Raw genomic sequence first — 21,931 nt, forward strand, 5'->3', positions numbered from 1 at the left:
TGACTGCTAACACAATAATAAAACAAAATAATAAAATATTGCATGTTCACAGTTCTTAGAAGAATTTATTTTTACCTTCCTGCCTAAAATAAGCCTTTTCAAATAAAAAAATTTATAAACCTTCAAAATGTATTTAATATAGAAAATGAAATGCTTATTTTTTTGACAATTTAATGTATCAAAATTTTAATAATTGGTACCTATTAGTACTAATTCTAGTTGATTATAAAAATATCTTTTCAATCAAATTCACAAAGAATTAAAAATGTCAGGCATATAAGAAAATTTCAATATGACATTAAAATTAAATCATTACATTTACCTGTTACATCTGTACATCCAGTCAAGGACAGATTGCTCCTGAAGCAGGCTTTGCTTCTGTTATATTAGGAAAAGCAAACACAGAGAAAAAAAACTAGTACCTTTGCTACTGGTGTTTTCCACTGTATATAGGTAATCCATGTAAAAAGCCCCAAACCTCTGCATTCCAGCTATCTCCGTGTACGTCTCCTGCCAACAAAGCAAAGCATACAGGACACAAGTTGTATAGAAGAGAATTTTGAGTTTAAAATTTGACAGGTCAAAAAGCAAACATATATACTTATACAGAATGTTAATCATCTGAAAAGATTACCAAAAAAGAGGTTATCCAAAGAAATCACATTTAAGGAAAGTAATGTTACCTCTACTATAGATAAAAGGACATCAATAATTCTAATAGACATTTTGACCACTTTATTTGACCAAAGTCTGGTTGATGAATACATAAAATGGAGTCCACAGTACACTCTTGACCTTTATTACCATCACAAACTAATAATGTGTACTTTCAAATATAGATAATCCTTAAATATTTCAGTACATTTATATGAATGTTAAAACACTGAAGATACACTAAAATGTTTAAAGTGTAAGTGATTATACAATTCAAAATTAAATTCTTTACCTTCAGCTAGAAAAGTAAATCTATATTAAAAAGTGTTAAAATGTAAATAATCCTATTGCACTAATCTTGAGGTAATGTTTTTGAATTTTAAAATTTCATAAAAAGTACATTAGTATATGGACTCAACAAAAACAAAGTAAACAATCCAGTCAAGAAATGGGCAGAAGAACTTAAAGGACATTTCTCCAAAGAGAAAATGCAAATGGCCAACAGGCATATGAAAAAATGTTTAACATCACTTGTAATCAGGGAAATGAAAATCAAAACCACACTGAGGTAACACCTTACACCAGTAAAAAGAGCACATATCAAAAAAACAAGCAACAACAAATGTTGGCGAGGATGTGGTGAAAAAGGAACTCTCCTACATTGCTGGTGGGAATGCAAACTGGTTCGACCACTATGGAAAGCTGTCTGGAGGTTCCTCAGTCTACTAAAAATGGAGCTACCATATGATCCAGCAATTCCACTCCTAGGTATTTACCCAAAGGACACAAAAACAATGATTCAAAAGAATACCTGTACCCCTATGTTTATTGCAGCACTATTTACAATAAAGTAAAACCTGGAAACAACCCAAATTCCCCCAAATAGATGACTGGATCAAGAAGATGTGGTATATATACACAACAGAATATTATTCAGCAATCGAAAAAGATAAACTCATGCCATTCGCAGCAACATGGATGGAGCTGGAAGGGATCATGCTCAGTGAAATAAGCCAGAAGGAAAAAAGAAAGTATCAGATGGGTTTCATTTATAGCAGGAATACAGGGGAACCAAGTAAGACATCAGTACAAAAAAATAACAGTACAAAACACAACAAAGCAAAAAAAAGACAATTACAAATCAGAGACATACTGAAAGGGAGGAGGCGGGAGAGGGATCAGAGGGAGCAAGGAGCACAGGGAACTGAGGTGATGGTGCACAGGTGCACTGGGGAAGGAAATTCTATGCAGACTACACCTGAGGGGGTGGGGGGAAGCAAATATTGTTTAAAAGTGAACAACAACGTAAAAAAATAAAAGTTTAAAATTTTTTTAAAAGTACATTCACATAATCTTAAGTGAAAAATTAACAGTACTAAGACAAAAACATAGTAAAATGAATTTCTTCATCTCCATTAAAAACTGAAATTAAAAGGCAATTCTACATTTCCTATGAAACTATTTTAATAGTGAGAAATTGATTAACTGTGGAAACATACTATATAAAAACAGACCTTTTACATTCCTTAAACCTTTCTAGATGTAGAAACTGGGCAAAAATACTGTGATGCTTCAAAAAGCAGCTAGCATTTAAAATATATTATGTGAAAAAAATGATGACAATCACAATTATTGATATAATGTGTCCATCCAAATATAGCCTAAAATTTAGCTCCATTATTTATTCTCTGACCTTATGATGAGCTGCATCCAAGATAAATTCGGCACGAGTACCATTATTTTCTGGACTTCGGTAATCAAACAATGAATTTGTAAGGTATGTCAAACCTTTAATGCTCAAATTTTCACCACAAATGAAGAAACAGGCTTCCTAAAATTGAATGGAAATTTTTTCAAAAGGAAGAAAAATCATTAGACTGTAAAGGAAATAAAACCTAAGGTTTACAACATCCATTCAGTAGTCAAAAGAAATCTCTATAACTCAAAGTCCTGTAAAAAGACAAGGAATGTTGTCTCCATTTTCATTACCTAATTTGGTAAAGAACATTTCAGCAATCCAAAAGAACCCCAAGTAGCTGCCATAAACAAGGAAAAGGAAACATTTATGAATTGGGAAGTATTTCAAACTATTATCCAGGTGTTAAGTGCTTCCAGCATTTTTAATTCCCCTGAGCTCTATAATTTTGTATAAGGGCAAAAAGTAGTTTCTCCCTGAAGTCAAAGATATATATAGTCTAACAGATTTGGGGGTACAGCTATAGCCTTCAACAGCACTTCATTATCCCTACATTCTACCCAAAGAAAGGGGCAGAAAGGAGGAGAAAAAGGAAGATTTTGACTTACAGTTTCACTTCTATTCATATTCTCTTCAAAATCTTTAACACCCATAATTCCTTTAAGGCACATGGCTCTGCAACCTACAAAACCAATCTGGCAATCAAAGAAAGGTTCTCCCATCATGAGGGCCTATAAAAAGAAAGAAAACATGAGAACTAAGAACTTGAATTTAATAAAAATACACAGAATTTTCTCATACAAATTTGAAATTGTTAAAACATCTTTAAGATTATGGCCTTTCCAAACTTAACTTACTTATCTTGATGACTAGCACATCATAAACATTAATCCACACACATATATGAGCATATACAAGTTAAATGAAAAAATCAAAGAATTAATATTGATCAGAGTAAAATGTTTGTAAAATGAATAATGATTTCAACCAATATTGTTGCCCACTAAAATAGAAATATAAAAGTTTAAGTAAAAATATTTTAAACCTAATTATAATAAAAATGTATTTATTAAATATTAAAACTTTAAGGACTGTTCAAGAGATTCAAAAACATATGTTTAATGTCAAAATATTACCTCAACTGTAGTTCCTTCTTGTTCCCAACACAATACTTCTTTAGATTTTACTTTCTGGGGGCTGTAATAACTACTCTCAGCTTGCATTTCAGTGAGCTGAGAAACAATGTAAGAATAATAACTCAAATTAGTATTAAATAGCAATGTCACTATTATGATGAATGATAGAAACAATGCCAGTTTTAAGATGTGGGAAATTTATTAAGTAGGTAAACAGAGCAACAAAGATAGCTGTAATTGACCATCCATGCTTTAATGGCTGAATATGCTTGTTTAAGCTTAAACAGAAAATTATTTAACTTTTTTGCTTAATACTATTGCTTTAAAAGCAAAGCCGTGAAACAACAGTACCATAGTGATAACATGGTTCATATATTCTATCAACAATTTTCATATATTTTAACCTCAATTCATTTTATATTCACTTATATATTAAACCACAATGGAAATCATTTCCAAGATTTCTCCCTATTTGTAATCAAAAAGAAAGCTGTGAAAAAAAACAAATAGATTCAACAAAAGTTTTTCTTGTTAAAACAAGAAAGCAGATTCTGGGTGTTTATATACAAAGTATGTGTCTTCCACATACACATACACTCTATGTCATAGACTAACACTCAGTCATGCAACAAACGCTCAGTGCCTCCTAGATGACAAGTACTAATCTAGATACCAACAAAGGAAAAACACATTCCTGTTCCTCGAAAGCTTATCTATTATTTGTATGTATCAAAAAATTGTTAAGTTACTTTTAAAAGATTACTTTTAAAAGATCCAGGAATGGGTATCCTGGTTTAGATCATGTTACTGGAAAAGGACATTATGAAGTTCAATTAAAATCTGGAATGTAACAGTAATGCACCAGTGTTGGCTCTCTAGTTCTGACAACTCCTTTATAGTGAGAATTAATGAATTACTCTTTTTTATAAGTTTTACATATAAGCCCTTATTTTATTAATGCTTCCAAAGCTGTATTTACAAAGTTACTGTTGTTTACATACAATTCTAAGATCTAAAATGCTAAGATGAAATTCAATTTTTAAACTTGATCAACCTTCAGCTGTCTACAATTATTGTAAAGAAAAAGCAATTAATTGATTAAAAGAACTCAAACATTACTAGAACAATTTTCAACATTATTTTTTTAAAGGCTACACTTAATTTGGCATGATTTTTGTTGGATTGCTATCAACTGTTCAGTATGCAAATGTAGAAACATGACCTTATTTTCTGACCAAAATATGAACCACAAATTAATTCCATACATTCTTCAATTCAAACTAAACAATGAATTCTAATGTTTTCTTCCTAAATATTACCGTATTTCCCCTAATGAAAGCTTTAGAGACATAAATGCTTAGAATTTTTTAAAAGATATATTAACTAATGACAAATAATGAAGCCAAAAGTCTAGGAAAATTTTGTATATAAAGGCCTATTCTGAGTTTAATATAACACTTATCAACAGAAATGTACCAGCATAATGTGAAACTTGAAAGTAAATAGGCAAAAATAACCAGAGAAGATGGTATTTACTACCCTTTACTATCATTTTACTTTCCTCACAAACTTAGATTAAAAATAACTTCTTTATTTGGATCATCTACAACTGGCAATATATCTAACAATAATTGGCAACAGCCTTTTATTATTTTTTTTATTTTATTACTTTGCCATGCTTAATTTTGCAGACTAACCCATTATTTCAAAATAATAATTCAGAATAAATAAGTTTGAAAATAGCATGTTATGTGTTTTTATCATTTTTGCCCCAAAATTTTATTACCAGAGAATCTTTTAAACCAATCAAGCTATGACTAAACTTTCGTTGCAATTTACCTTTTGTATTTTTCAGCTTTTATCATATTAAAAAAATAAATTACTTAAATTTTAACCCTTTAAAGCTTACTTGAAAAATATTTTTGAAGATTTATTTATTTATGAATACAAGAACTAGGGTACAGGCCAGAGGCGTGGGGATGAGAGGATTCACAGAGTGTGGAACAGAACCGGCAGATTGACTGAAATACATTGCTGAGGGGAACAGTGGGCGAGTCAGGAGAGGTCTGCTGCACCATGTGGGCAGCTCACTGGCAGGGGATGAAACTCCTGCTGCAGTGGCTGCAGATAGCTTCATAGGATGCTTTTTAACCCCTTGCGCACCAGGGTGGCCCCCTTGAAAATATTTTTAACCTACCATCTACTGTAGTTACAAATTATATAGCTTTACTACTTGTTAAGAAAAGTTTATTTCAAGCAGTTAACAAATAATCCAAGCTAAATTAAAAACACCATGGTAGCAGAAACTTGTTTGTTTTTTTTTCACTGCGAACAAGTTTCCCAGAATATACCTGCTATACTACTTCACAGGTTTGACATATGAGTCTATTTCCTTCAGAAAAATGTCTCCATGAAAGAATAAACCCACAAAAAAAAAAATGGAGAAGAAAAAAACCTCTAAAAGAAGATTTCAAATTTTTGGATCACAGAAAGCAGATAAGGAGACAGGTAGATGGATAAATGGATGTATTTATTAAACAAATACATATTTATTGAACACGTTCCAGCCAATTTCCAAGAGCTGGAGATACAACTAATCATCTTAAAAATTACCAATTATTGAGTTTAGTGTACTATCAAAAGAATACTCACAGTTTTCTGAAAAGGTAGTTTACATTCCTTCATCTACTAATGGATATTTGGGTTTTTTCAACTTTTGGTCATTATAAATACAGCTTTTATAAATTTTCAAGGACATCTATTTAGGTATAGTTTTTAACCCTTGACTAAACACTTAGGAGTGGTTATTATATAATTCCATGTTTACATTTTTTTAAAGATATATTTATTTATGCAAACAAGAGCTGGGTTATAGGCCAGAGGTGTGAGGGGTGAGAGGATTCACCAGAGAAAGAGTGGGGAACAGAACAAGCGGATGGACTGAAATACATGCTGAGGGGAGGTGCAGGCAAGTCAGAAGAGGTCAGCTGGGCCATGTGGGTTGCTCCCTGGCAGGCCCAGGATTGAACTTGTGCTGCAGAGACTGCGGACAGCTTCACAGGATGTGTCTTAATTCCTTGCGCCACCAGGGAGGCCCATGTTTACATTTTTGAGGAACTGTCAAACTGCTTTTCAAAGCAACTGCATCACCATTTTACATTTCCACCAGTCTCCCCATTTGTTTCTAACCAACTCCAAGATTTCACTGGTGTCATATCACTGCTGTCAAGATCAACCATTTCAACACTGCCTATTCCAATGATCACACAAGTTACTCTCACCACTTTAAAATATGTCATGTATCTTCCCATGACATGAACCTCAAAGACATCTTTACAGACACATCACCCAAAGCAGTGATAGTGAAGGCAAAGATAAACAGCTGGGACTACATCAAATTAAAGAGCTTCTGCACAGCAAAAGAAACAATAACAAAAACAAAGAGAAACCCCACCAATTGGGAGAACATTTTTGCACACAACACTAATGATAAAGGACTGATCACAAAAATCTACAAAGAGCTGATGAGACTCAATAAAAACAAAGAAAATAATCCAGTCAAAAAATGGGCAGAATGGGCCTCCCCGGTGGCGCAGTGGTTGAGCGCTGGGTTGCGAAGCTACCCGCAGTCTCTGCAGCGCCGGTTCGATCCCCGGCTGCTCCCCGGCCACTGGAGGAGGGTCCCATATGGCGCGCAGACCTCTACTGCCGCCCGCTGCTCCCCTCAGCAGTGTACTTCTGTCCTTCTGCCTGCTCTGCTCCCCGCTCTGGCTCTGGTGAATTCTCTCACCCTTCCGCGCTTCTGACTGTGCCCAGTGCTTGTATAAATAAATAAACAAATCTTTAAAAAAAAAAAAAAATGGGCAGAAGAGCTAAAAAGAAACTTCTCCAAAGAGGAAATGCAAATGGCCAACAGGCATATGAAAAAATGTTTAACATCACTTGTAATCAGGGAAATGCAAATCAAAACTACAATGAGATACCACCTTACACCAGTGAAAATAGCACATATTAAAAAAACTAGCAACAACAAATGTTGGCGAGGATGTGGAGAAAAAGGAACTCTCCTGCACTGCTGGTGGGAGTGCAAACTGGTCCAACCACTATGGAGAGCTGTGTGGAGATTTCTAGACCTAGTAAACATAGAGCTTCCATATGATCCAGCAATTCCACTCCTAGGTATTTACCCAAAGGACACAGAAACATCAATTCCAAAGAGCACCTGCACCCCTATGTTTATAGTAGCGCTATTTACAATAGCTAAGCTTTGGAAACAACCCAAATGCCCCAAAACAGATGACTGGATCAAGAAGATGTGGTACATATACACCATGGAATATTACTCAGCAATCAAGAAAGATAAACTCATGCAATTTGCAACAACATGGATGGAGCTAAAAGGAATCATGCTCAGAGAAATAAGCCAGAAAGAAAAAGAAAAATACGGATGGTCTCACTCATAGCAGGAATCTAGAAAACCTAAATAAGGGACCAGGAAAAAGACTAAGTATAATAAAGTAAAAATCAAAATCAACAAGCAACTATAAACCAGAGACACACTATGAAGGGGTGGGGGGGAAAGGAGGGATTGGGGTAAAAATAAGGGGGGTGCAATTGTATGGAGAATATAAAAAAAAATCTTTAAAAAATAAATAAATAAAATATGTCATGTATCTTTCCAGCACTCTCTTGGTTTTCTATCTACATCACTGGTCACTTATTTTCAGTTTCCCTCAATGTTTCCTCATCTTTCAAATATTTAACATCAGTGCCCCGACCCTAAAATTTCTACAGTTGATTCAAGTCTTAATGCAATCCTCTCAAATGTACACACCTAGTCCAAACTTCTCATCTCAGCTCCAGATTCATAAATCCAATAGGATAGATCTATGTGAATATACAGTAGCAACTTAAACTTTTTAACCAAATTCCTGATTATCTCAAACCCACTTCTTTCACTAACTTCCTCATCTCAAAAATCAGTACTCAACCCTTCTATTTCTCAGAAGTCATCCCGAGATACTGTTTATGGCATTCATATCTCAGAATAAAGTCTATTGGGAAACAGACTGTCTTCTTGACCTTTAAATTCAACCAGAATCCAGTGCTTTCCACCACCTCAATTTGTTACATACTAGTCCAAGCCATTATCTTTTGCTTGAAAATTTTAATCTTCTCTGAGATCTCCATACTTCTGTTTTTGTCCCCCTATATGTATTCTCAACACAGCAACTACAGTGAAGTATTTTAAAATATAATTCAGATACTCTTAACTACTGTGCCAAAAACTGTTCCAAAACTCACTCAGGATTAATGAAAAAAAATCCTTTTAGAATTTGTGGATCTCTCCTAATTCTTATCCTCTATGACATTATTTTGAACTACTTTCATATTAGCTCAATTTGATCTAGTCACACTGGCCTCCTATCATTCCTTAAACTTTTGGGGTCTTTACTACTTGCTATACCTGGGATGTTTATTTCCAAATAGCTAGTTTCCTCTTTTACATTTTTTTACTTAAATCATCCCTTCCCACTATGGTTTTTCCTGATCACCCTATTTTAAAGCATAATCCCCTCCTATTTAGTGGAACCACTCATTGTTCCTTTTCCCTCTTCACATTTTGTATCATCAATGGTCTATAATTAATGGGTATGCTTAATATGTACTTGTTAAATGAATTAGATAGTTTAGTAGGAGTATTAAGTATGTCGTAAACTTATAAAAAGTCAAGTGATAAATAACCCAAAGTTAAGATTGGGTTATCTTTGAGGAGCAGAGAAGACAAAATATGATCAGAGAACAGATAAGATAGTGCCAAAGTACTAGTGATTTTTATTTCTTAAAATGAAAGGATATTCACTTTATTATTAAGTGAAATAAACATTTTGCCATCTCTTTTGGATATATATTTTACATGCATTTGTTAATGAGCAAGAGGTCAAAGTATTTAACAGTGCTAAAAAATAGATGAAGACAGGTAATAAACTGGACAGTCTTAAAGAGTGAAAGAGGTGAGAAAAGATAGATATTATATGTAAACAACCCATAAAAAAATTGCAATGAAAGACAGGACAGAAATAATGGCTTGAAGGGTAAATTCAGGACTATTTTTCATGTGTATTTCATTTTTAGTGAAAATATTAACCCATTATATATGCCAACTGAAAGACTGAGCAGGGAAAGAAAAACTTCCCACGAAGCTGATAAAAAAGGAAAGAGGATGCCTTAAGAAGAGATTAAAATTCAGAGATTTCAGATGAGGGGATATATAATTTTATGAAGCATTATTAAACACTCTTTCATCTACTGAGTATAAAACAAACCTTAAGGTCAATTCTTACTATAAATTAGAATTTAAGCATTAAAGATGAAAGAGAAAGAGATGAACAACAAAAAAAAAGGAAACCTACTTTGAACGTCACAGTTGCTTTTGTACAGTAAAATCCTATAGAAACAATAGGATCCTTCACAGTCTGTGTTTTTTGCTGATGGATGGTTAATGTAGGATCATTCCCAAGGTAGTCTTCCTCACCATCATCGTAACTCACAATTGCAGGCACAAAGGACCAGGCCCAAGATACCCATCCCTGTGGCTGTTCATCCTCTTGATGTGAATACAACTCCTGGCCTTTGTACTGAGTAGGATATTGCATATCTATTCTTGTTTCATCTTCAGCACCTATCAATTAAAATAAAGTCACTTTAAATAAATCAAGAGGATTTTAACAAAGAGGAAATAAAGATTGTAAATTCTATGAAAACGTTTCTCCTACAACTTTCTTTCCACATATAAGTATGAACAAGTCATACATTGGTCATCCCCTTCCAGTTCCTATATACTAAGTCAATCAACTTTCATAGGCCACAATTAATGTTATTTGGGTACTAGTTTAGTGGAAAAACTTTAAAGTATACAATACAATAAATACAAAGAATGAATTCATTTTTCAATTTAATTTAAATAAAGAATATTCTTCATTTACTCCTTCAATTTAAGTAACAAATTCCTTCTTCAATTAAAAAAAACCTACCTCCCAAAAATAAAGCTAACATTCTCAAAAACTGAGTTTTCTTTTTTTTTTTTTTATAGAGGCATTTTTTTTTTTATTTATTTGTTTGTTTGTTTGTTTTTTTGTTTATACACGCACTGGGTACAGTCAGAAGCGCGGGAGGGTGAGAGAATTCACCAGAGCCAGAGCAGGGAGCAGAGCAGGCAGAAGGACCGAAGTACACTGCTGAGGGGAGCAGCGGGCGGCAGGAGAGGTCTGCGCGCCATGTGGGACCCTCCTCCCGTGGCTGGGGAGCAGCCGGGGATCGAACCGGCGCCGCAGAGGCCGCGGGCAGCTTCGCAACCCTGCGCTCAACTGCTGTGCCACCAAGGAGGCCCAAAAACTGAGTTTTCTTAAAAACACATCATTAAAACTTTATAAGAAAATTTATTTCCTGATGAACACAATGGGGAGAGAATATCAAATGTGTCAAGGCAAAAAGTACACTTCCAGTGAAAGAAATAGCCCCAAAGATGAAAGTTATTGTTACTGTAAAATTACTTTTATAATAGGTAAGAAAATGTATACTCTCCTGCACTGCTGGTGGGAGTGCAAACTGGTCCAACCACTAAGGAAAGCTGTGTGGAGATTCCTCAACCTACTAAAGATAGAGCTGCTATATGATCCAGCAATTCCACTCCTAGGTATTTACCCAAAGGACACAGAAACATAAATTCCACAGGGCACCTGCACCCCTATGTTTATAGCAGCACTATTTACAATAGCTAAGCTTTGGAAACAACCCAAATGCCCCAAAACAGATGACTGGATCAAGAAGATGTGGTACATATACACGATGGAATATTACTCAGCAATCAAGAAAGATAAACTCATGCAATTTGCAGTAACATGGATGGAGCTGGAAGGGATCATACTCAGCGAAATAAGCCAGAAAGAAAAAGAAAAATATCGGCTGGTCTCCCTCATAGTAGGAATCTAGAAAACCTAAATAAGGGACCAGGAAAAAGACTAAGTATAAGAAAGAAAAAATCAAAATCAACAAACAACTATGAACCAGAGACACACTATTGGGGCGGGGGGGCCGGGAAAGGAGGAATAGGAGTTAAGATAAGGGGGGTGCAACTGTATGGGGAATATAAAAATAAAGAAAAATAAAATAAAATTTAAAAAGATGAGAGATTTAAAGGAAATCACAAATAAACAAGCTTAAAAAGAAAATGAACAGTGTCAGTGACTCTTTCTAGTGGGTAACATAAATTAGTAAAAGTTTTATTTGGTTATATGAATTGGCAGACTAAGGATTTAAATTCCAATCATCTAAACTTATTCCACCTTTAAGGATAAACTCCATCAGAAAGCTTAACAGTATTCTAACACAAACAAAAGGGATATATCAAGAAATATAGGGAAATGTTGCTTTTTTAAAAATAAATGATATAGGGAATCTCCAATAGATACATACAAATCTACTTCTCAATGGTAAGTCTATAAATACACATAATCCTTTAAATATCATGCTCACTTATATTCACTTCTAAGACTTCTGAGTAGAGAAAAATCAGAACATTTTTGATCTATACGACAGGAAGCTCTTGGAACACTCTATACACATGGTCATTTACCTCCTTTCATTTTGGAAGTAAAAGACTTGACAAGTAAGAGTACCTGAAATACAGTACCAAAAGGCCTTAGCCATCTTATTTCAAAATAAACTATAAAAGTTACAACTCCAGAATAATCTTGCATAATTTGAAAGCATTTAGCAAATCTTTATTTTTTTTTTTGAAAAGGACCAAATAGTAAATTTTTTTTACTTTAACATTTATCATTTTTTTACATTTTTTAGACAATATTTGCTTCCCCCCCCAGATTGAGTCCCCATAGAATTTCCTTCCCCAAGGCACCCATGATCACCACAGTCCCCCGTGCTCCTCCCTCCCTCCCTCTCACTTCTCTCCCTCCTCTTCCCCTGCAGTATGTCTCTGGTTTATAATTGTCTGTTTTTGCTTTGTTGTGTTTTGTACTGTTATTTTTTTTTACACTAATGTCTTATTTTGTTCCCCTATATTCCTGTTATAAGTGAAACCATCCAATATTTTTCTTTTTCCTTCTGGCTTATTTCACTGAGCATAATTCCTTCTAGCTCCATCCATGTTGCTACGAATGGCATGAGTTTATCTTTTTTGATTGCTGAATAATATTTCATTGTGTATATATACCACATCTTATAGATCTAGTCATCTATTTTTGGGCATTTGTGTTGTTTCCAGGTTTTACCTATTGTAAATAGTGCTGCAATAAACATAGGTGTACAGGTGCTCTTTTGAATCACTGTTTTTGTGTCCTTTGGGTAGATCCCTAGGAGTGGAATTGCTGGGTCATATGGTATCTCCATTTTTAGTAGACTGAAGAATCTCCAGACAGCTTTCCACAGTGGCTGGGCCAGTCAGCACTCCCACCAGCAATGTAGGAGAGTTCAGTAAAGTAGCAGGATACAAAATCAGTATCCTTTTAACTAGAGCACACAAAAATTAGTAGCCTTCCTATACACAATCAATCGGAAGAAGAAATCAAGAAAACCATCCCTTTTATAATTGAAACCAAAAAAATAAAATAGTTGGGAATAAACCTAACAAAAGAGGTGAAAGACCTATACAAAGAAAATTATAAAATACTGTAAAAAGAAATTGAAGAAGACACAAAGAAATGGAAAGACATCCCCTGCTCATGGACTGGAAGAATCAACATTATTAAAATGGCCATCCTCCCAAAAGCAATATACAGATTCAATGCTATTCCAATAAAATCCCAATGACATTCTTCAAAGAAATAGAACAAATACTGATGAAATTTATATGGAACCACAAAAAACCCACAACTAGCAAATCTTTATAACTTAGTGTTCAAATGCAAGCATTATGTAAGTTTCGGGTGGGGAATAAAGTCTGTTATTAAATGTCCCTTGCAAAATCGCAAATTGGACATCATCACTGACCATCATCTTGTTTATAAAAAAAGAAATCAATCACAAAAACCCAAGAAGCAGTGACCAGGTAGGTTCCACTGTGCTGGATTCTGTACCTTTCTCACGTAACCCATTAAAATAAAGGGGCATCTGCTGCCTGATTTATTTTAAATGAAAGAAAAAAAGTCCTTAAGAGGTCTAGCAAACCAGTTACTATAATTCACAGTTAATATGAGTAAAAAAATAAGAGGGATTTTGACAAAAGATGCTTTTCAAGTTTCAAACCTTTGCTCACTGCCTTGTAAAAAGAATGAATTAGGGACTAGGTGGCAGGGGTGAATCATTTCTTTGATTTCTGGTCAGAGTTCCCTAAATACACTTGCCCTTTGGAATAGAACATCTTAATCTGAGACCTTCTCATAGAATTCAGGAACTTCATTAATTTCAATGGGAAAACATACATGTTTTTATATATATATAAACGCACACATATATGTTTATATATATATAAACACACACACACACAAACACACACTGAATAAGTGATTTAATTTGGTATCCCTCAACTTCTTTCATTAATGCTCTAGTTAAAATATCTTTAAATGAAGCATTCAGATAATAATTGTAATTGTCCATTATAAATAATTACACCTAAAATTAAGTACTAATTAGTAACTCAGTTCAATAGTTATAACTCTTGACAAGTTTATTTTTATTTATTTTTGCATAGAAGAACTGGGATGTAAGTCAGAGGTATGGGGGGTGAAAGGATTCACCAGAGACAGAGTGGGGAGCAGAACAGGCAGCTCTACTGAAATACGCTGGTGAGGGGAGCAGTGGGCAAAACAAGAGAGATCTGTTGCACCATATGTGGGTGAGCTCCCTGGCTGGGGATGGAACTCAGGCCTTAGAGGTGATAGCACTGAGACTTAACCCCTAGGTCACCAGGTAGTCCCTCTGGCATGTCTTTATATAAAAATTACCCATATTGGGGCCTCCCTGGTGGTGCAAGGGTTTGTTAAGACACAGCATTATGAAGCTATCTGCAGCCACTGCAGCACAAGTTCAATCCCAGGCCAGGGAGGTTACCTACATGGCGCAGCAGACCTCTCCTACTCTCCCACTGCTCCCCTCAGCAGTGTATTTCAGTCAATTCACCATTCTGCACCTCATTCTACCTCTGGTGAATCCTCTCATCCCCCAAACCTCTGGCCTGCACCCCAGTTCTTATAAGCATAAATAAATCTTTAAAAAAAATAAAAATAAAAATTACCAATACTATAATTTTACTGGAAGAAATGAAGTTACACTACCTTAACTTGTATATAATGTACACTCTGAACACTTATACCTATTACAAATATTAAAGTTATTTTAACACACAGGATGAAGATGAAAATAATATCCAACGTCTAGAAAGAAAAAAAAAAATCAAAGTTGTGTCAAATTATCAAAATGAAACAATCATCACAATAGAACACTGCAAAACTCTAACATTTTTTAAGTTTCACAATGGAGAAATTTAATAAGAACAGTTTTGAAATAAAGTTTTTGTTATATTTACCTATAATGTTTCCCAACATATCTTTATTGTGACTGCTAGGATCTTCTGTTTCTCCATCCTTAAAATTGCCTATTTCTCCATAGTAAAGTGCAATCCCAAGTTGCATTATACGGATAAACATTGGTAATTGTTGATCTGTGATTGAAAGTTTCAAACTCTCCACTAAGGTATGAATCTACATTTTGAAAAAACAAAGACATCAACAAAATCATGCTCAAAGAGAGTACCTTTTAACATAGGTAGAGAAATGTTAAAAGTCAAATGAAACACAATAAGAAAAACACCACTGTCCTAAATATTTTTAAAATAAAGTCAAAAAAGTTTGCTCTAAAATCTTAGGAATTAAAACAATACTAATATTATAACTATGGAAGTATAAATACAATAAAACATTTACTGTCAAATATGGAAAGCTGGGTGAAATCAATTTTCAAGAAAGCTTTTCAAACACATTCTAAATTTAGCCATGACATAAGTAATAAGAACCAATTATAAGAAAGAAATAAGATTAATAACTATCCTAAAAGATATCTAGCAATCGAAGTTTCTTCTTAACAAAAGACACATCAATGAAATAAAAACACCTCATCATAATGGTTCCCTGCTGCTATATAAACATGGACTAAAACCATAAGCCATAAAATCAAGTATCTTGGAAGGATTATTTTGATTAACTGGTATTTGAATATGAAACATGAAAAAGAAGAAATGGCAATCCTATTTTTAGAGCTGAAAGCACAAAAAATTATATTTGATGAAGAAAGCTTCACTGGGAGGATGTAAAATACATTCAAATATGAATACATGTTTCTTAAAACTGAGCTAGAAAGCATACACTCAGTAATAGGAATAATATTCATGGAGCATTTACTTAGTAGAGGTAACAACATATGAAAATAATGGGGAAAAAGGACAGGATGGAAGTACAGTGCAGGTCTGGCAATCGCTTCTAAATTTGAGATTTCTCTGCCATATCCTTTCAAATACTGTGTGACACCAACAGCACCAGTGATCAACAGTCATAGAAAAATGATCAAACACCTGCATTAGTGGTTAAGCCCAGTGTATACACTGGTTAAACTTTTCCAGAAACAAGTGTGCAATACAGCTCACAGGACAAAAAAATTACACCCATTAACAAGATATGTACAATTATAGAAATCTTTCCTAATGAATTAAATCAGAGATGTGGTCAAAGGTTTATGTACACCTTTCATCTGAAAAACTAAGACTTCAAAATCAGGGGTAATGTTAAATTATGTAACTATACAATCTATATCTCATATATGACAGTCTCTAAGACTTTAATTAATTTAATTAATTTCCCATAAAAGATAATTATAAAAAGTTATTGAAAGATAGAAAATTATAAAAAGTATATCCAAATAAATAAAAGCAAAATCACTTAAACTTATATCAGATTTAAAAAAATAATTAGGGTACTGAAACATTTTGGGAATCTTGTTTTTGAAGTGATCAGTGAGGTAAACCATGTCCATTTAATATTCAGTTACTAGAAGTTGTAAGAATGATGCATTTAAATCAAAATGGCAAATCTTGTATCACTACTGTATTAATTAAAAATCTCAAAATCTGATTGCAGTTAAGCATAATGGCTTCTCGTATTTGGTAATCACCAGAGTCAAAAACCATCATGTCAACAGTTTATCTATATTACAGTACTTTTACAATGAAATGTCAGAGCAAATCAATTTTGAAAACCCAAACATAAATGACAAAACTAAGTTTTCCACAAATTCATTTATTTTCATTTTTCTCTAATTGAGCCACATCCTAGAATGTTAAGATGTATATTTCTACTACTGTGTGAGAAGATTTTATATAGTAAGGCTTTCATTTAGCCTGTTTACAGTAAAGCTTCATATAGCCATTATTTGCTTTCAAAATAAATCTTGAATATAACCTTAATGCTGCTCACTTTACTAGCAAATTCAAGGCTAAAAAAGGAAAGCAATCCTATCATCCTGAAACACATGCACCAATACCAATGAATTAAAACCTTACCACACCAGGTTTTATCTTCGCCAAAGAAATTAATTGAAAAACAAAAGGGAAAGTAATAAAATTTAAACAATCCAATGTGCACTGTACACAGTGAGGAATAAAGTAAAACACTAGTATCTCAGCAGTAACAAAGAAAAACAGGTGACTAGTTGTAATTTACATAAACCCAATAAGTACAGTGGTCATTATCAGTGTTCTCCATTATAAAACATTAGTATCCAGAGGTATGTAATTAAACAATAAAAATTCATCTCACATTAAAACTGAATTAACAGTAACAGAAGTCACTGAATTCTTTTTCAAAGACAGACACAGAGGTTTAGAAAATCATTATATAATAAAAACAATCGACATTTAGAAACTAACTGCATATAAAAATATATACTGAAAACTTGAATTACAATTAAATTTTCACATGTATCAATGGATATTACTTGAAAAATACCCACTCAAACATTTTAATTATATTTTGAAACCACAGATCAAAAGCTAGTTTTATGAACCAATAAACTAAGATATTAAGTTAGCATTTTAAGCTAAGAAGGAAAAAGGAACATAACTATTGTTATCAGATCTAAGAAGGAAAAAGGAACATAACTATTATTATCAGATCCTACCAAACAAACTGAAAGCACTGAAATATAAATTGATTTTCATTCAACTGTGGATACAAATGTACTTTTTTATATGATGTTCGCTAACTATTTAAAGAGAAAAACACTAATAAACAGCTGGGCAAATTAAAAAGGAAACTATTGTCATAGAAAAAAAAAGTGGTTCTCAAAATCTCTCTCCTAGACCACATAATGCAAAAAATTTTAAATGTAATATATAATATAAAACATATAAACATAAACATTTTTACAAAAAATAAACATTGCATATATAATTATGAGGTCAAATTCTTCATCTTATAATTAGCATGCACAAGAGTCAACAAATAAAATGGAGATGTGCAAGTTAACTACTAGAAAAAGAAGTACCTACTTTAATAACAGATGGCATCTTGGAATTTAGGTTATCATATGTAAAATGCAGACGAGTTCTGAAGGAACACTTGTACAATAAAGGATCCTGGTAAAATTCTATTTTACCACTAGCATTTCGTTTATCAAGACATACTGTACAGTCAGAAAAATTGATAACCTTTCTCAACACCAGATCAGTTGCTAAAAATAAAAGAAAAACATTTTAAGTGAAAACTGAAATTAGAGAAAAAAAGGCAACTATCACTTATTAGTTCAAACAGTAATAAAAATAATAATACTAATGACTTCCATAGAACATTTAATACCAGAACCTATGCTAAGAACTTATCATTATTAATCTCTCACTTAAATCTTCCAATAACCTTATGAAATAGGCATAATAACCCTCAATATATGTATGAAAAATCAAATTGAAGACAAAGAAATGACATAGTTTGCCTTCAACATGCCATGATATCTAATAACAAATTAAAAACAAAAAGTATTAAAATTTTTCTGACAGTTCTTCAGTGAGATATTAACAATGATAAAATTCTTGAGAATTCATATGAAAAATAACATTTCAGGCAATAGTCAAAGTTTACATCAAAAAACCTAACTTCTCTCTAAACCTGTACTGTGTGGCTAATTAAATTTTTATGTGAATTCATTAAAATTATTCAAAAATTAATTTCAGAGCCATGGTTGCAAAAATCATTTCAACTGCTCAAGTCACATGTAGTTAGTGAACAAATACTGGACTTTAAAGACACAAAATATTTCCATCTTCACAGACAATTCCAATTCCTCGTTTTCAAGGGAATAAATATTAGACTACTACTGGTAAGACATCCTATTAGAAAATAAAAGTTTTAGCAAATGAGTAGTTTTATTATTAATAAGCAATTCAAAGGTATATATCAGGCCCAATCCACTTGGTCAGTGATTTTTAAATTAGTACATACACATACTATTGCCATGTGAAGGTTCAAAACAATAAAATATGCTTTAAGTACACTCTTTGATATTACTAATTCTTAGAATTAATTCTTGGCATCCTCTAATTAATCAATTATTTAATATTTTGTTTTTTGGATTCAAGTTTTTAAGAAATAAAATATAAAGAGTATGCACATGTCTACAAACAGTTTTCTTAGCAAATAAATTTCAAATTTAGGGCCTCCCTGGTGGCGCAAGGGGTTAAGATGCAACCTATGAAACTATCCACAGCCACTGTATCACAAGTTCGATCCCCAGCCAGGGAGCTACCCACATGGTGCAGCAGACCTCTCCTGATTCGCCTGCTGCTCCCCTCAGTAGTGTACTTCAGTCGATCTGTCTATTCTGCACCCCACTGTCTCTGATGAATCCTCTCACCCTCCACACCTCTGGCCTGTACCTCAGTTCTTGTATATATAAATAAATCTTTTTAAAAAAATACATAAATTTCAAATTTGTCTATCAGTTGAAAAAAAAACACCATATTATTTGATTTTACATATTAACATATGATTTAGAGACCGATATTATACAAATGTATGCAAATTAAATAAATGATAATAGGATAGCAATGAAAGAAACCCTCTTGATGCTTCTTTCCCTCTCTATAATAATCATCATTACTGAGTATTTGCTATAAGACACTATTTTACATTCATTATCCCTTATGATACTTATATGGCTCTGTTAAAACTGAGGCACGGTTATGGTAAATAATCTGTCTAATGTTAGCTTATAAAGAGCAAAGCTGTAATTAAAACTCTGGCACCTTACTCCAAAGTGCATGTCTTATCCATTATGTTGGAAGAATATATATATATGTATTTCCCCATTACTATCCATTATCTCCCACTGTCCTTTTCTCCCTTGCAGCTCAATCTTTTTTTTTTTTTTTTTTTTTTTTTTTTAAAGATTTATTTATTTATTTATACAAGCACTGAGTACAGTCAGAAGCGTGAGAGGGTGAGAGAATTCACCAGAGCCAGAGCAGGGAGCAGAGCAGGCAGAAGGACCGAGGTACACTGCTGAGGGGAGCAGCGGGCTGCAGGAGAGGTCTGCGCGCCATGTGGGATCCTCCAGTGGCCGGGGAGCAGCCGGGGATCGAACCGGCGCTTGCAGCTCAATCTTAACCTCTGAGTACTACTCACCGCACTAATTAATATCCACTAGTTTTTTGTATTTTACTTTGACAAATCATTCACTATATTTATGTCCACTACTTATCTGAGTCATTCTGTCTTGTTTTACTATACATAATTCCCTGGAACTGCCTCCATTTTGCAGAAAATAGCTGCATTTCATCTTATGGCTAAATAATATTCTTTAGTGTGGATATACCACCACATCTTTGTGATCCAATTGCCTACTGATGGGCATTTAGGCTCTCTCCATGTCCCATCATGTTGTGAGAATATAAAGTGGAAATATTTCAAGGATATTCTAGAAATTTAGCAAGACAGGAAATTTTTTAAGCTTTGAAAATATTTTAAAAACTTACAATATGAATTCTAGTTCTGGTAGTTACTTTAGATAACGTGCTGCAATTTAGCCTATAAAATAGATAGTAATAATGTATTTCTAATAAGCACTCTGGATAATCAGGAATTATCTTAAAATGTGAATAGCTGCATATTTTCTCATCTGAAAAATTCTAAAATATGTAATACGTAAAATATGTAATTCTAAAAATTACGCATACACATCAAAATATATCTACAAAAAGATTCATATTCGCATTGTCTGGAAAAGCAAAATTTTGGAAATGTCTGAAATGTCCATTATAGGCAGAACAGATAAATCATTATGACAATACTGAATTAAGCAAAGCAAAATATTCCCTTTCATCCTTCAAACATTAAAAAATTTAACTAAATATTACCTAATTTTAATTGTTACAACCCATAATAGCATTGTTAATTATACATCACATTTGAAACGGGCATGTAATAGGTAAAAAATAAAAATCAAGTGTATTAAAAAACAAGTCAGTGGTTATCTTAATCTGAGGCTTTATTAACTTCCTATAATTGTATGTCATTTCATATTTTCCTAGTTTGCAAACTTAAAAATTTCATTAAATTTATCAGAGTTAAGTGGCTAGAAAAGGTTTAGAATCCAAGGACAATTGTTTTAATAACAAAAAATATGTACACTATTCTTAACATTTTCTCACCAGAAATATCCATGAATGCACGATCCCATAATTCACCAACTGTATAGCATTCTGCAGAAGTGATGTTGACTGAAAGAACAATATCATCTTCAACATATTTTAGTATGAGATTATTTATAACAATGTTTACATTATTTACAACTCGTCTAATCAAACTCTGGACATAACCTATAAAATAGAAAAAAAGGAATCTATTAGTTGTATACTTGTCAATAAATACTTATTTTTAAAATCATTAATGAATTTAGTATGTTAAGAGGATTATTTATCATATTGTGCAAAAAGGAAACTAACATTCACATAGGTAAATGGCATGCTAAAGTGACCCTAATGAATGGCAAGTCCAACCTACAAAAGCCATTATCAGGAAGTTGTAAATAGTGAAGAATTCAAGTATAAGACAAACCACAGAGATCATACCCTTTGTAATACTGTAATAGTAGACCCCACTCACTGATTATACTATACTAGGAATACTTAGCCTATTTAGGGAATACTCTGCCTAATTTATAAACATTTTCTAAAATGAAACAATATTAATAAACATCAGAACATTAACATGTTAAAAAAGCTTCTTTCAGTTTCTTTTTGACCTAGGTGGCATCTTCTCTTAGCACTTCAAATAGTCATAAAAATTGAGGGAAAATAGGTAGTAGAAACATGGTTATCCTACTGTAGTCAACCATTTACACACACACACGTAACTGAAACAGAATAGGGAGAAAATATGAATGAGAA

General features: G+C 33.1%; 1 protein-coding gene across 13 annotated transcripts in view; it reads right to left on the reverse strand.

Annotated features, from left to right (window-relative positions):
* VPS13B (vacuolar protein sorting 13 homolog B) overlaps nt 1-21,931 on the reverse strand; it is a 622,702-nt gene that overhangs the window by 533,008 nt on the left and 67,763 nt on the right. For all 13 annotated transcript variants that reach the window (XM_054692064.1, XM_054692063.1, XM_054692065.1 and 10 more), the window contains 8 exons: nt 21,194-21,361; nt 18,041-18,222; nt 15,029-15,203; nt 9,900-10,168; nt 3,487-3,582; nt 2,959-3,081; nt 2,348-2,485; nt 423-510 (listed from right to left, as the gene is read on the reverse strand). In XM_054692064.1, the coding sequence (XP_054548039.1) occupies nt 423-510; nt 2,348-2,485; nt 2,959-3,081; nt 3,487-3,582; nt 9,900-10,168; nt 15,029-15,203; nt 18,041-18,222; nt 21,194-21,361 (1,239 nt within the window). The remainder of the gene's footprint in view (nt 1-422; nt 511-2,347; nt 2,486-2,958; nt 3,082-3,486; nt 3,583-9,899; nt 10,169-15,028; nt 15,204-18,040; nt 18,223-21,193; nt 21,362-21,931) is intronic.

The sequence above is a fragment of the Talpa occidentalis genome, unplaced genomic scaffold (assembly GCF_014898055.3).
Source record: "Talpa occidentalis isolate TD23 unplaced genomic scaffold, MPIMG_talOcc4v2.1, whole genome shotgun sequence".
NCBI classification, from domain to species: Eukaryota; Metazoa; Chordata; class Mammalia; order Eulipotyphla; family Talpidae; genus Talpa; species Talpa occidentalis.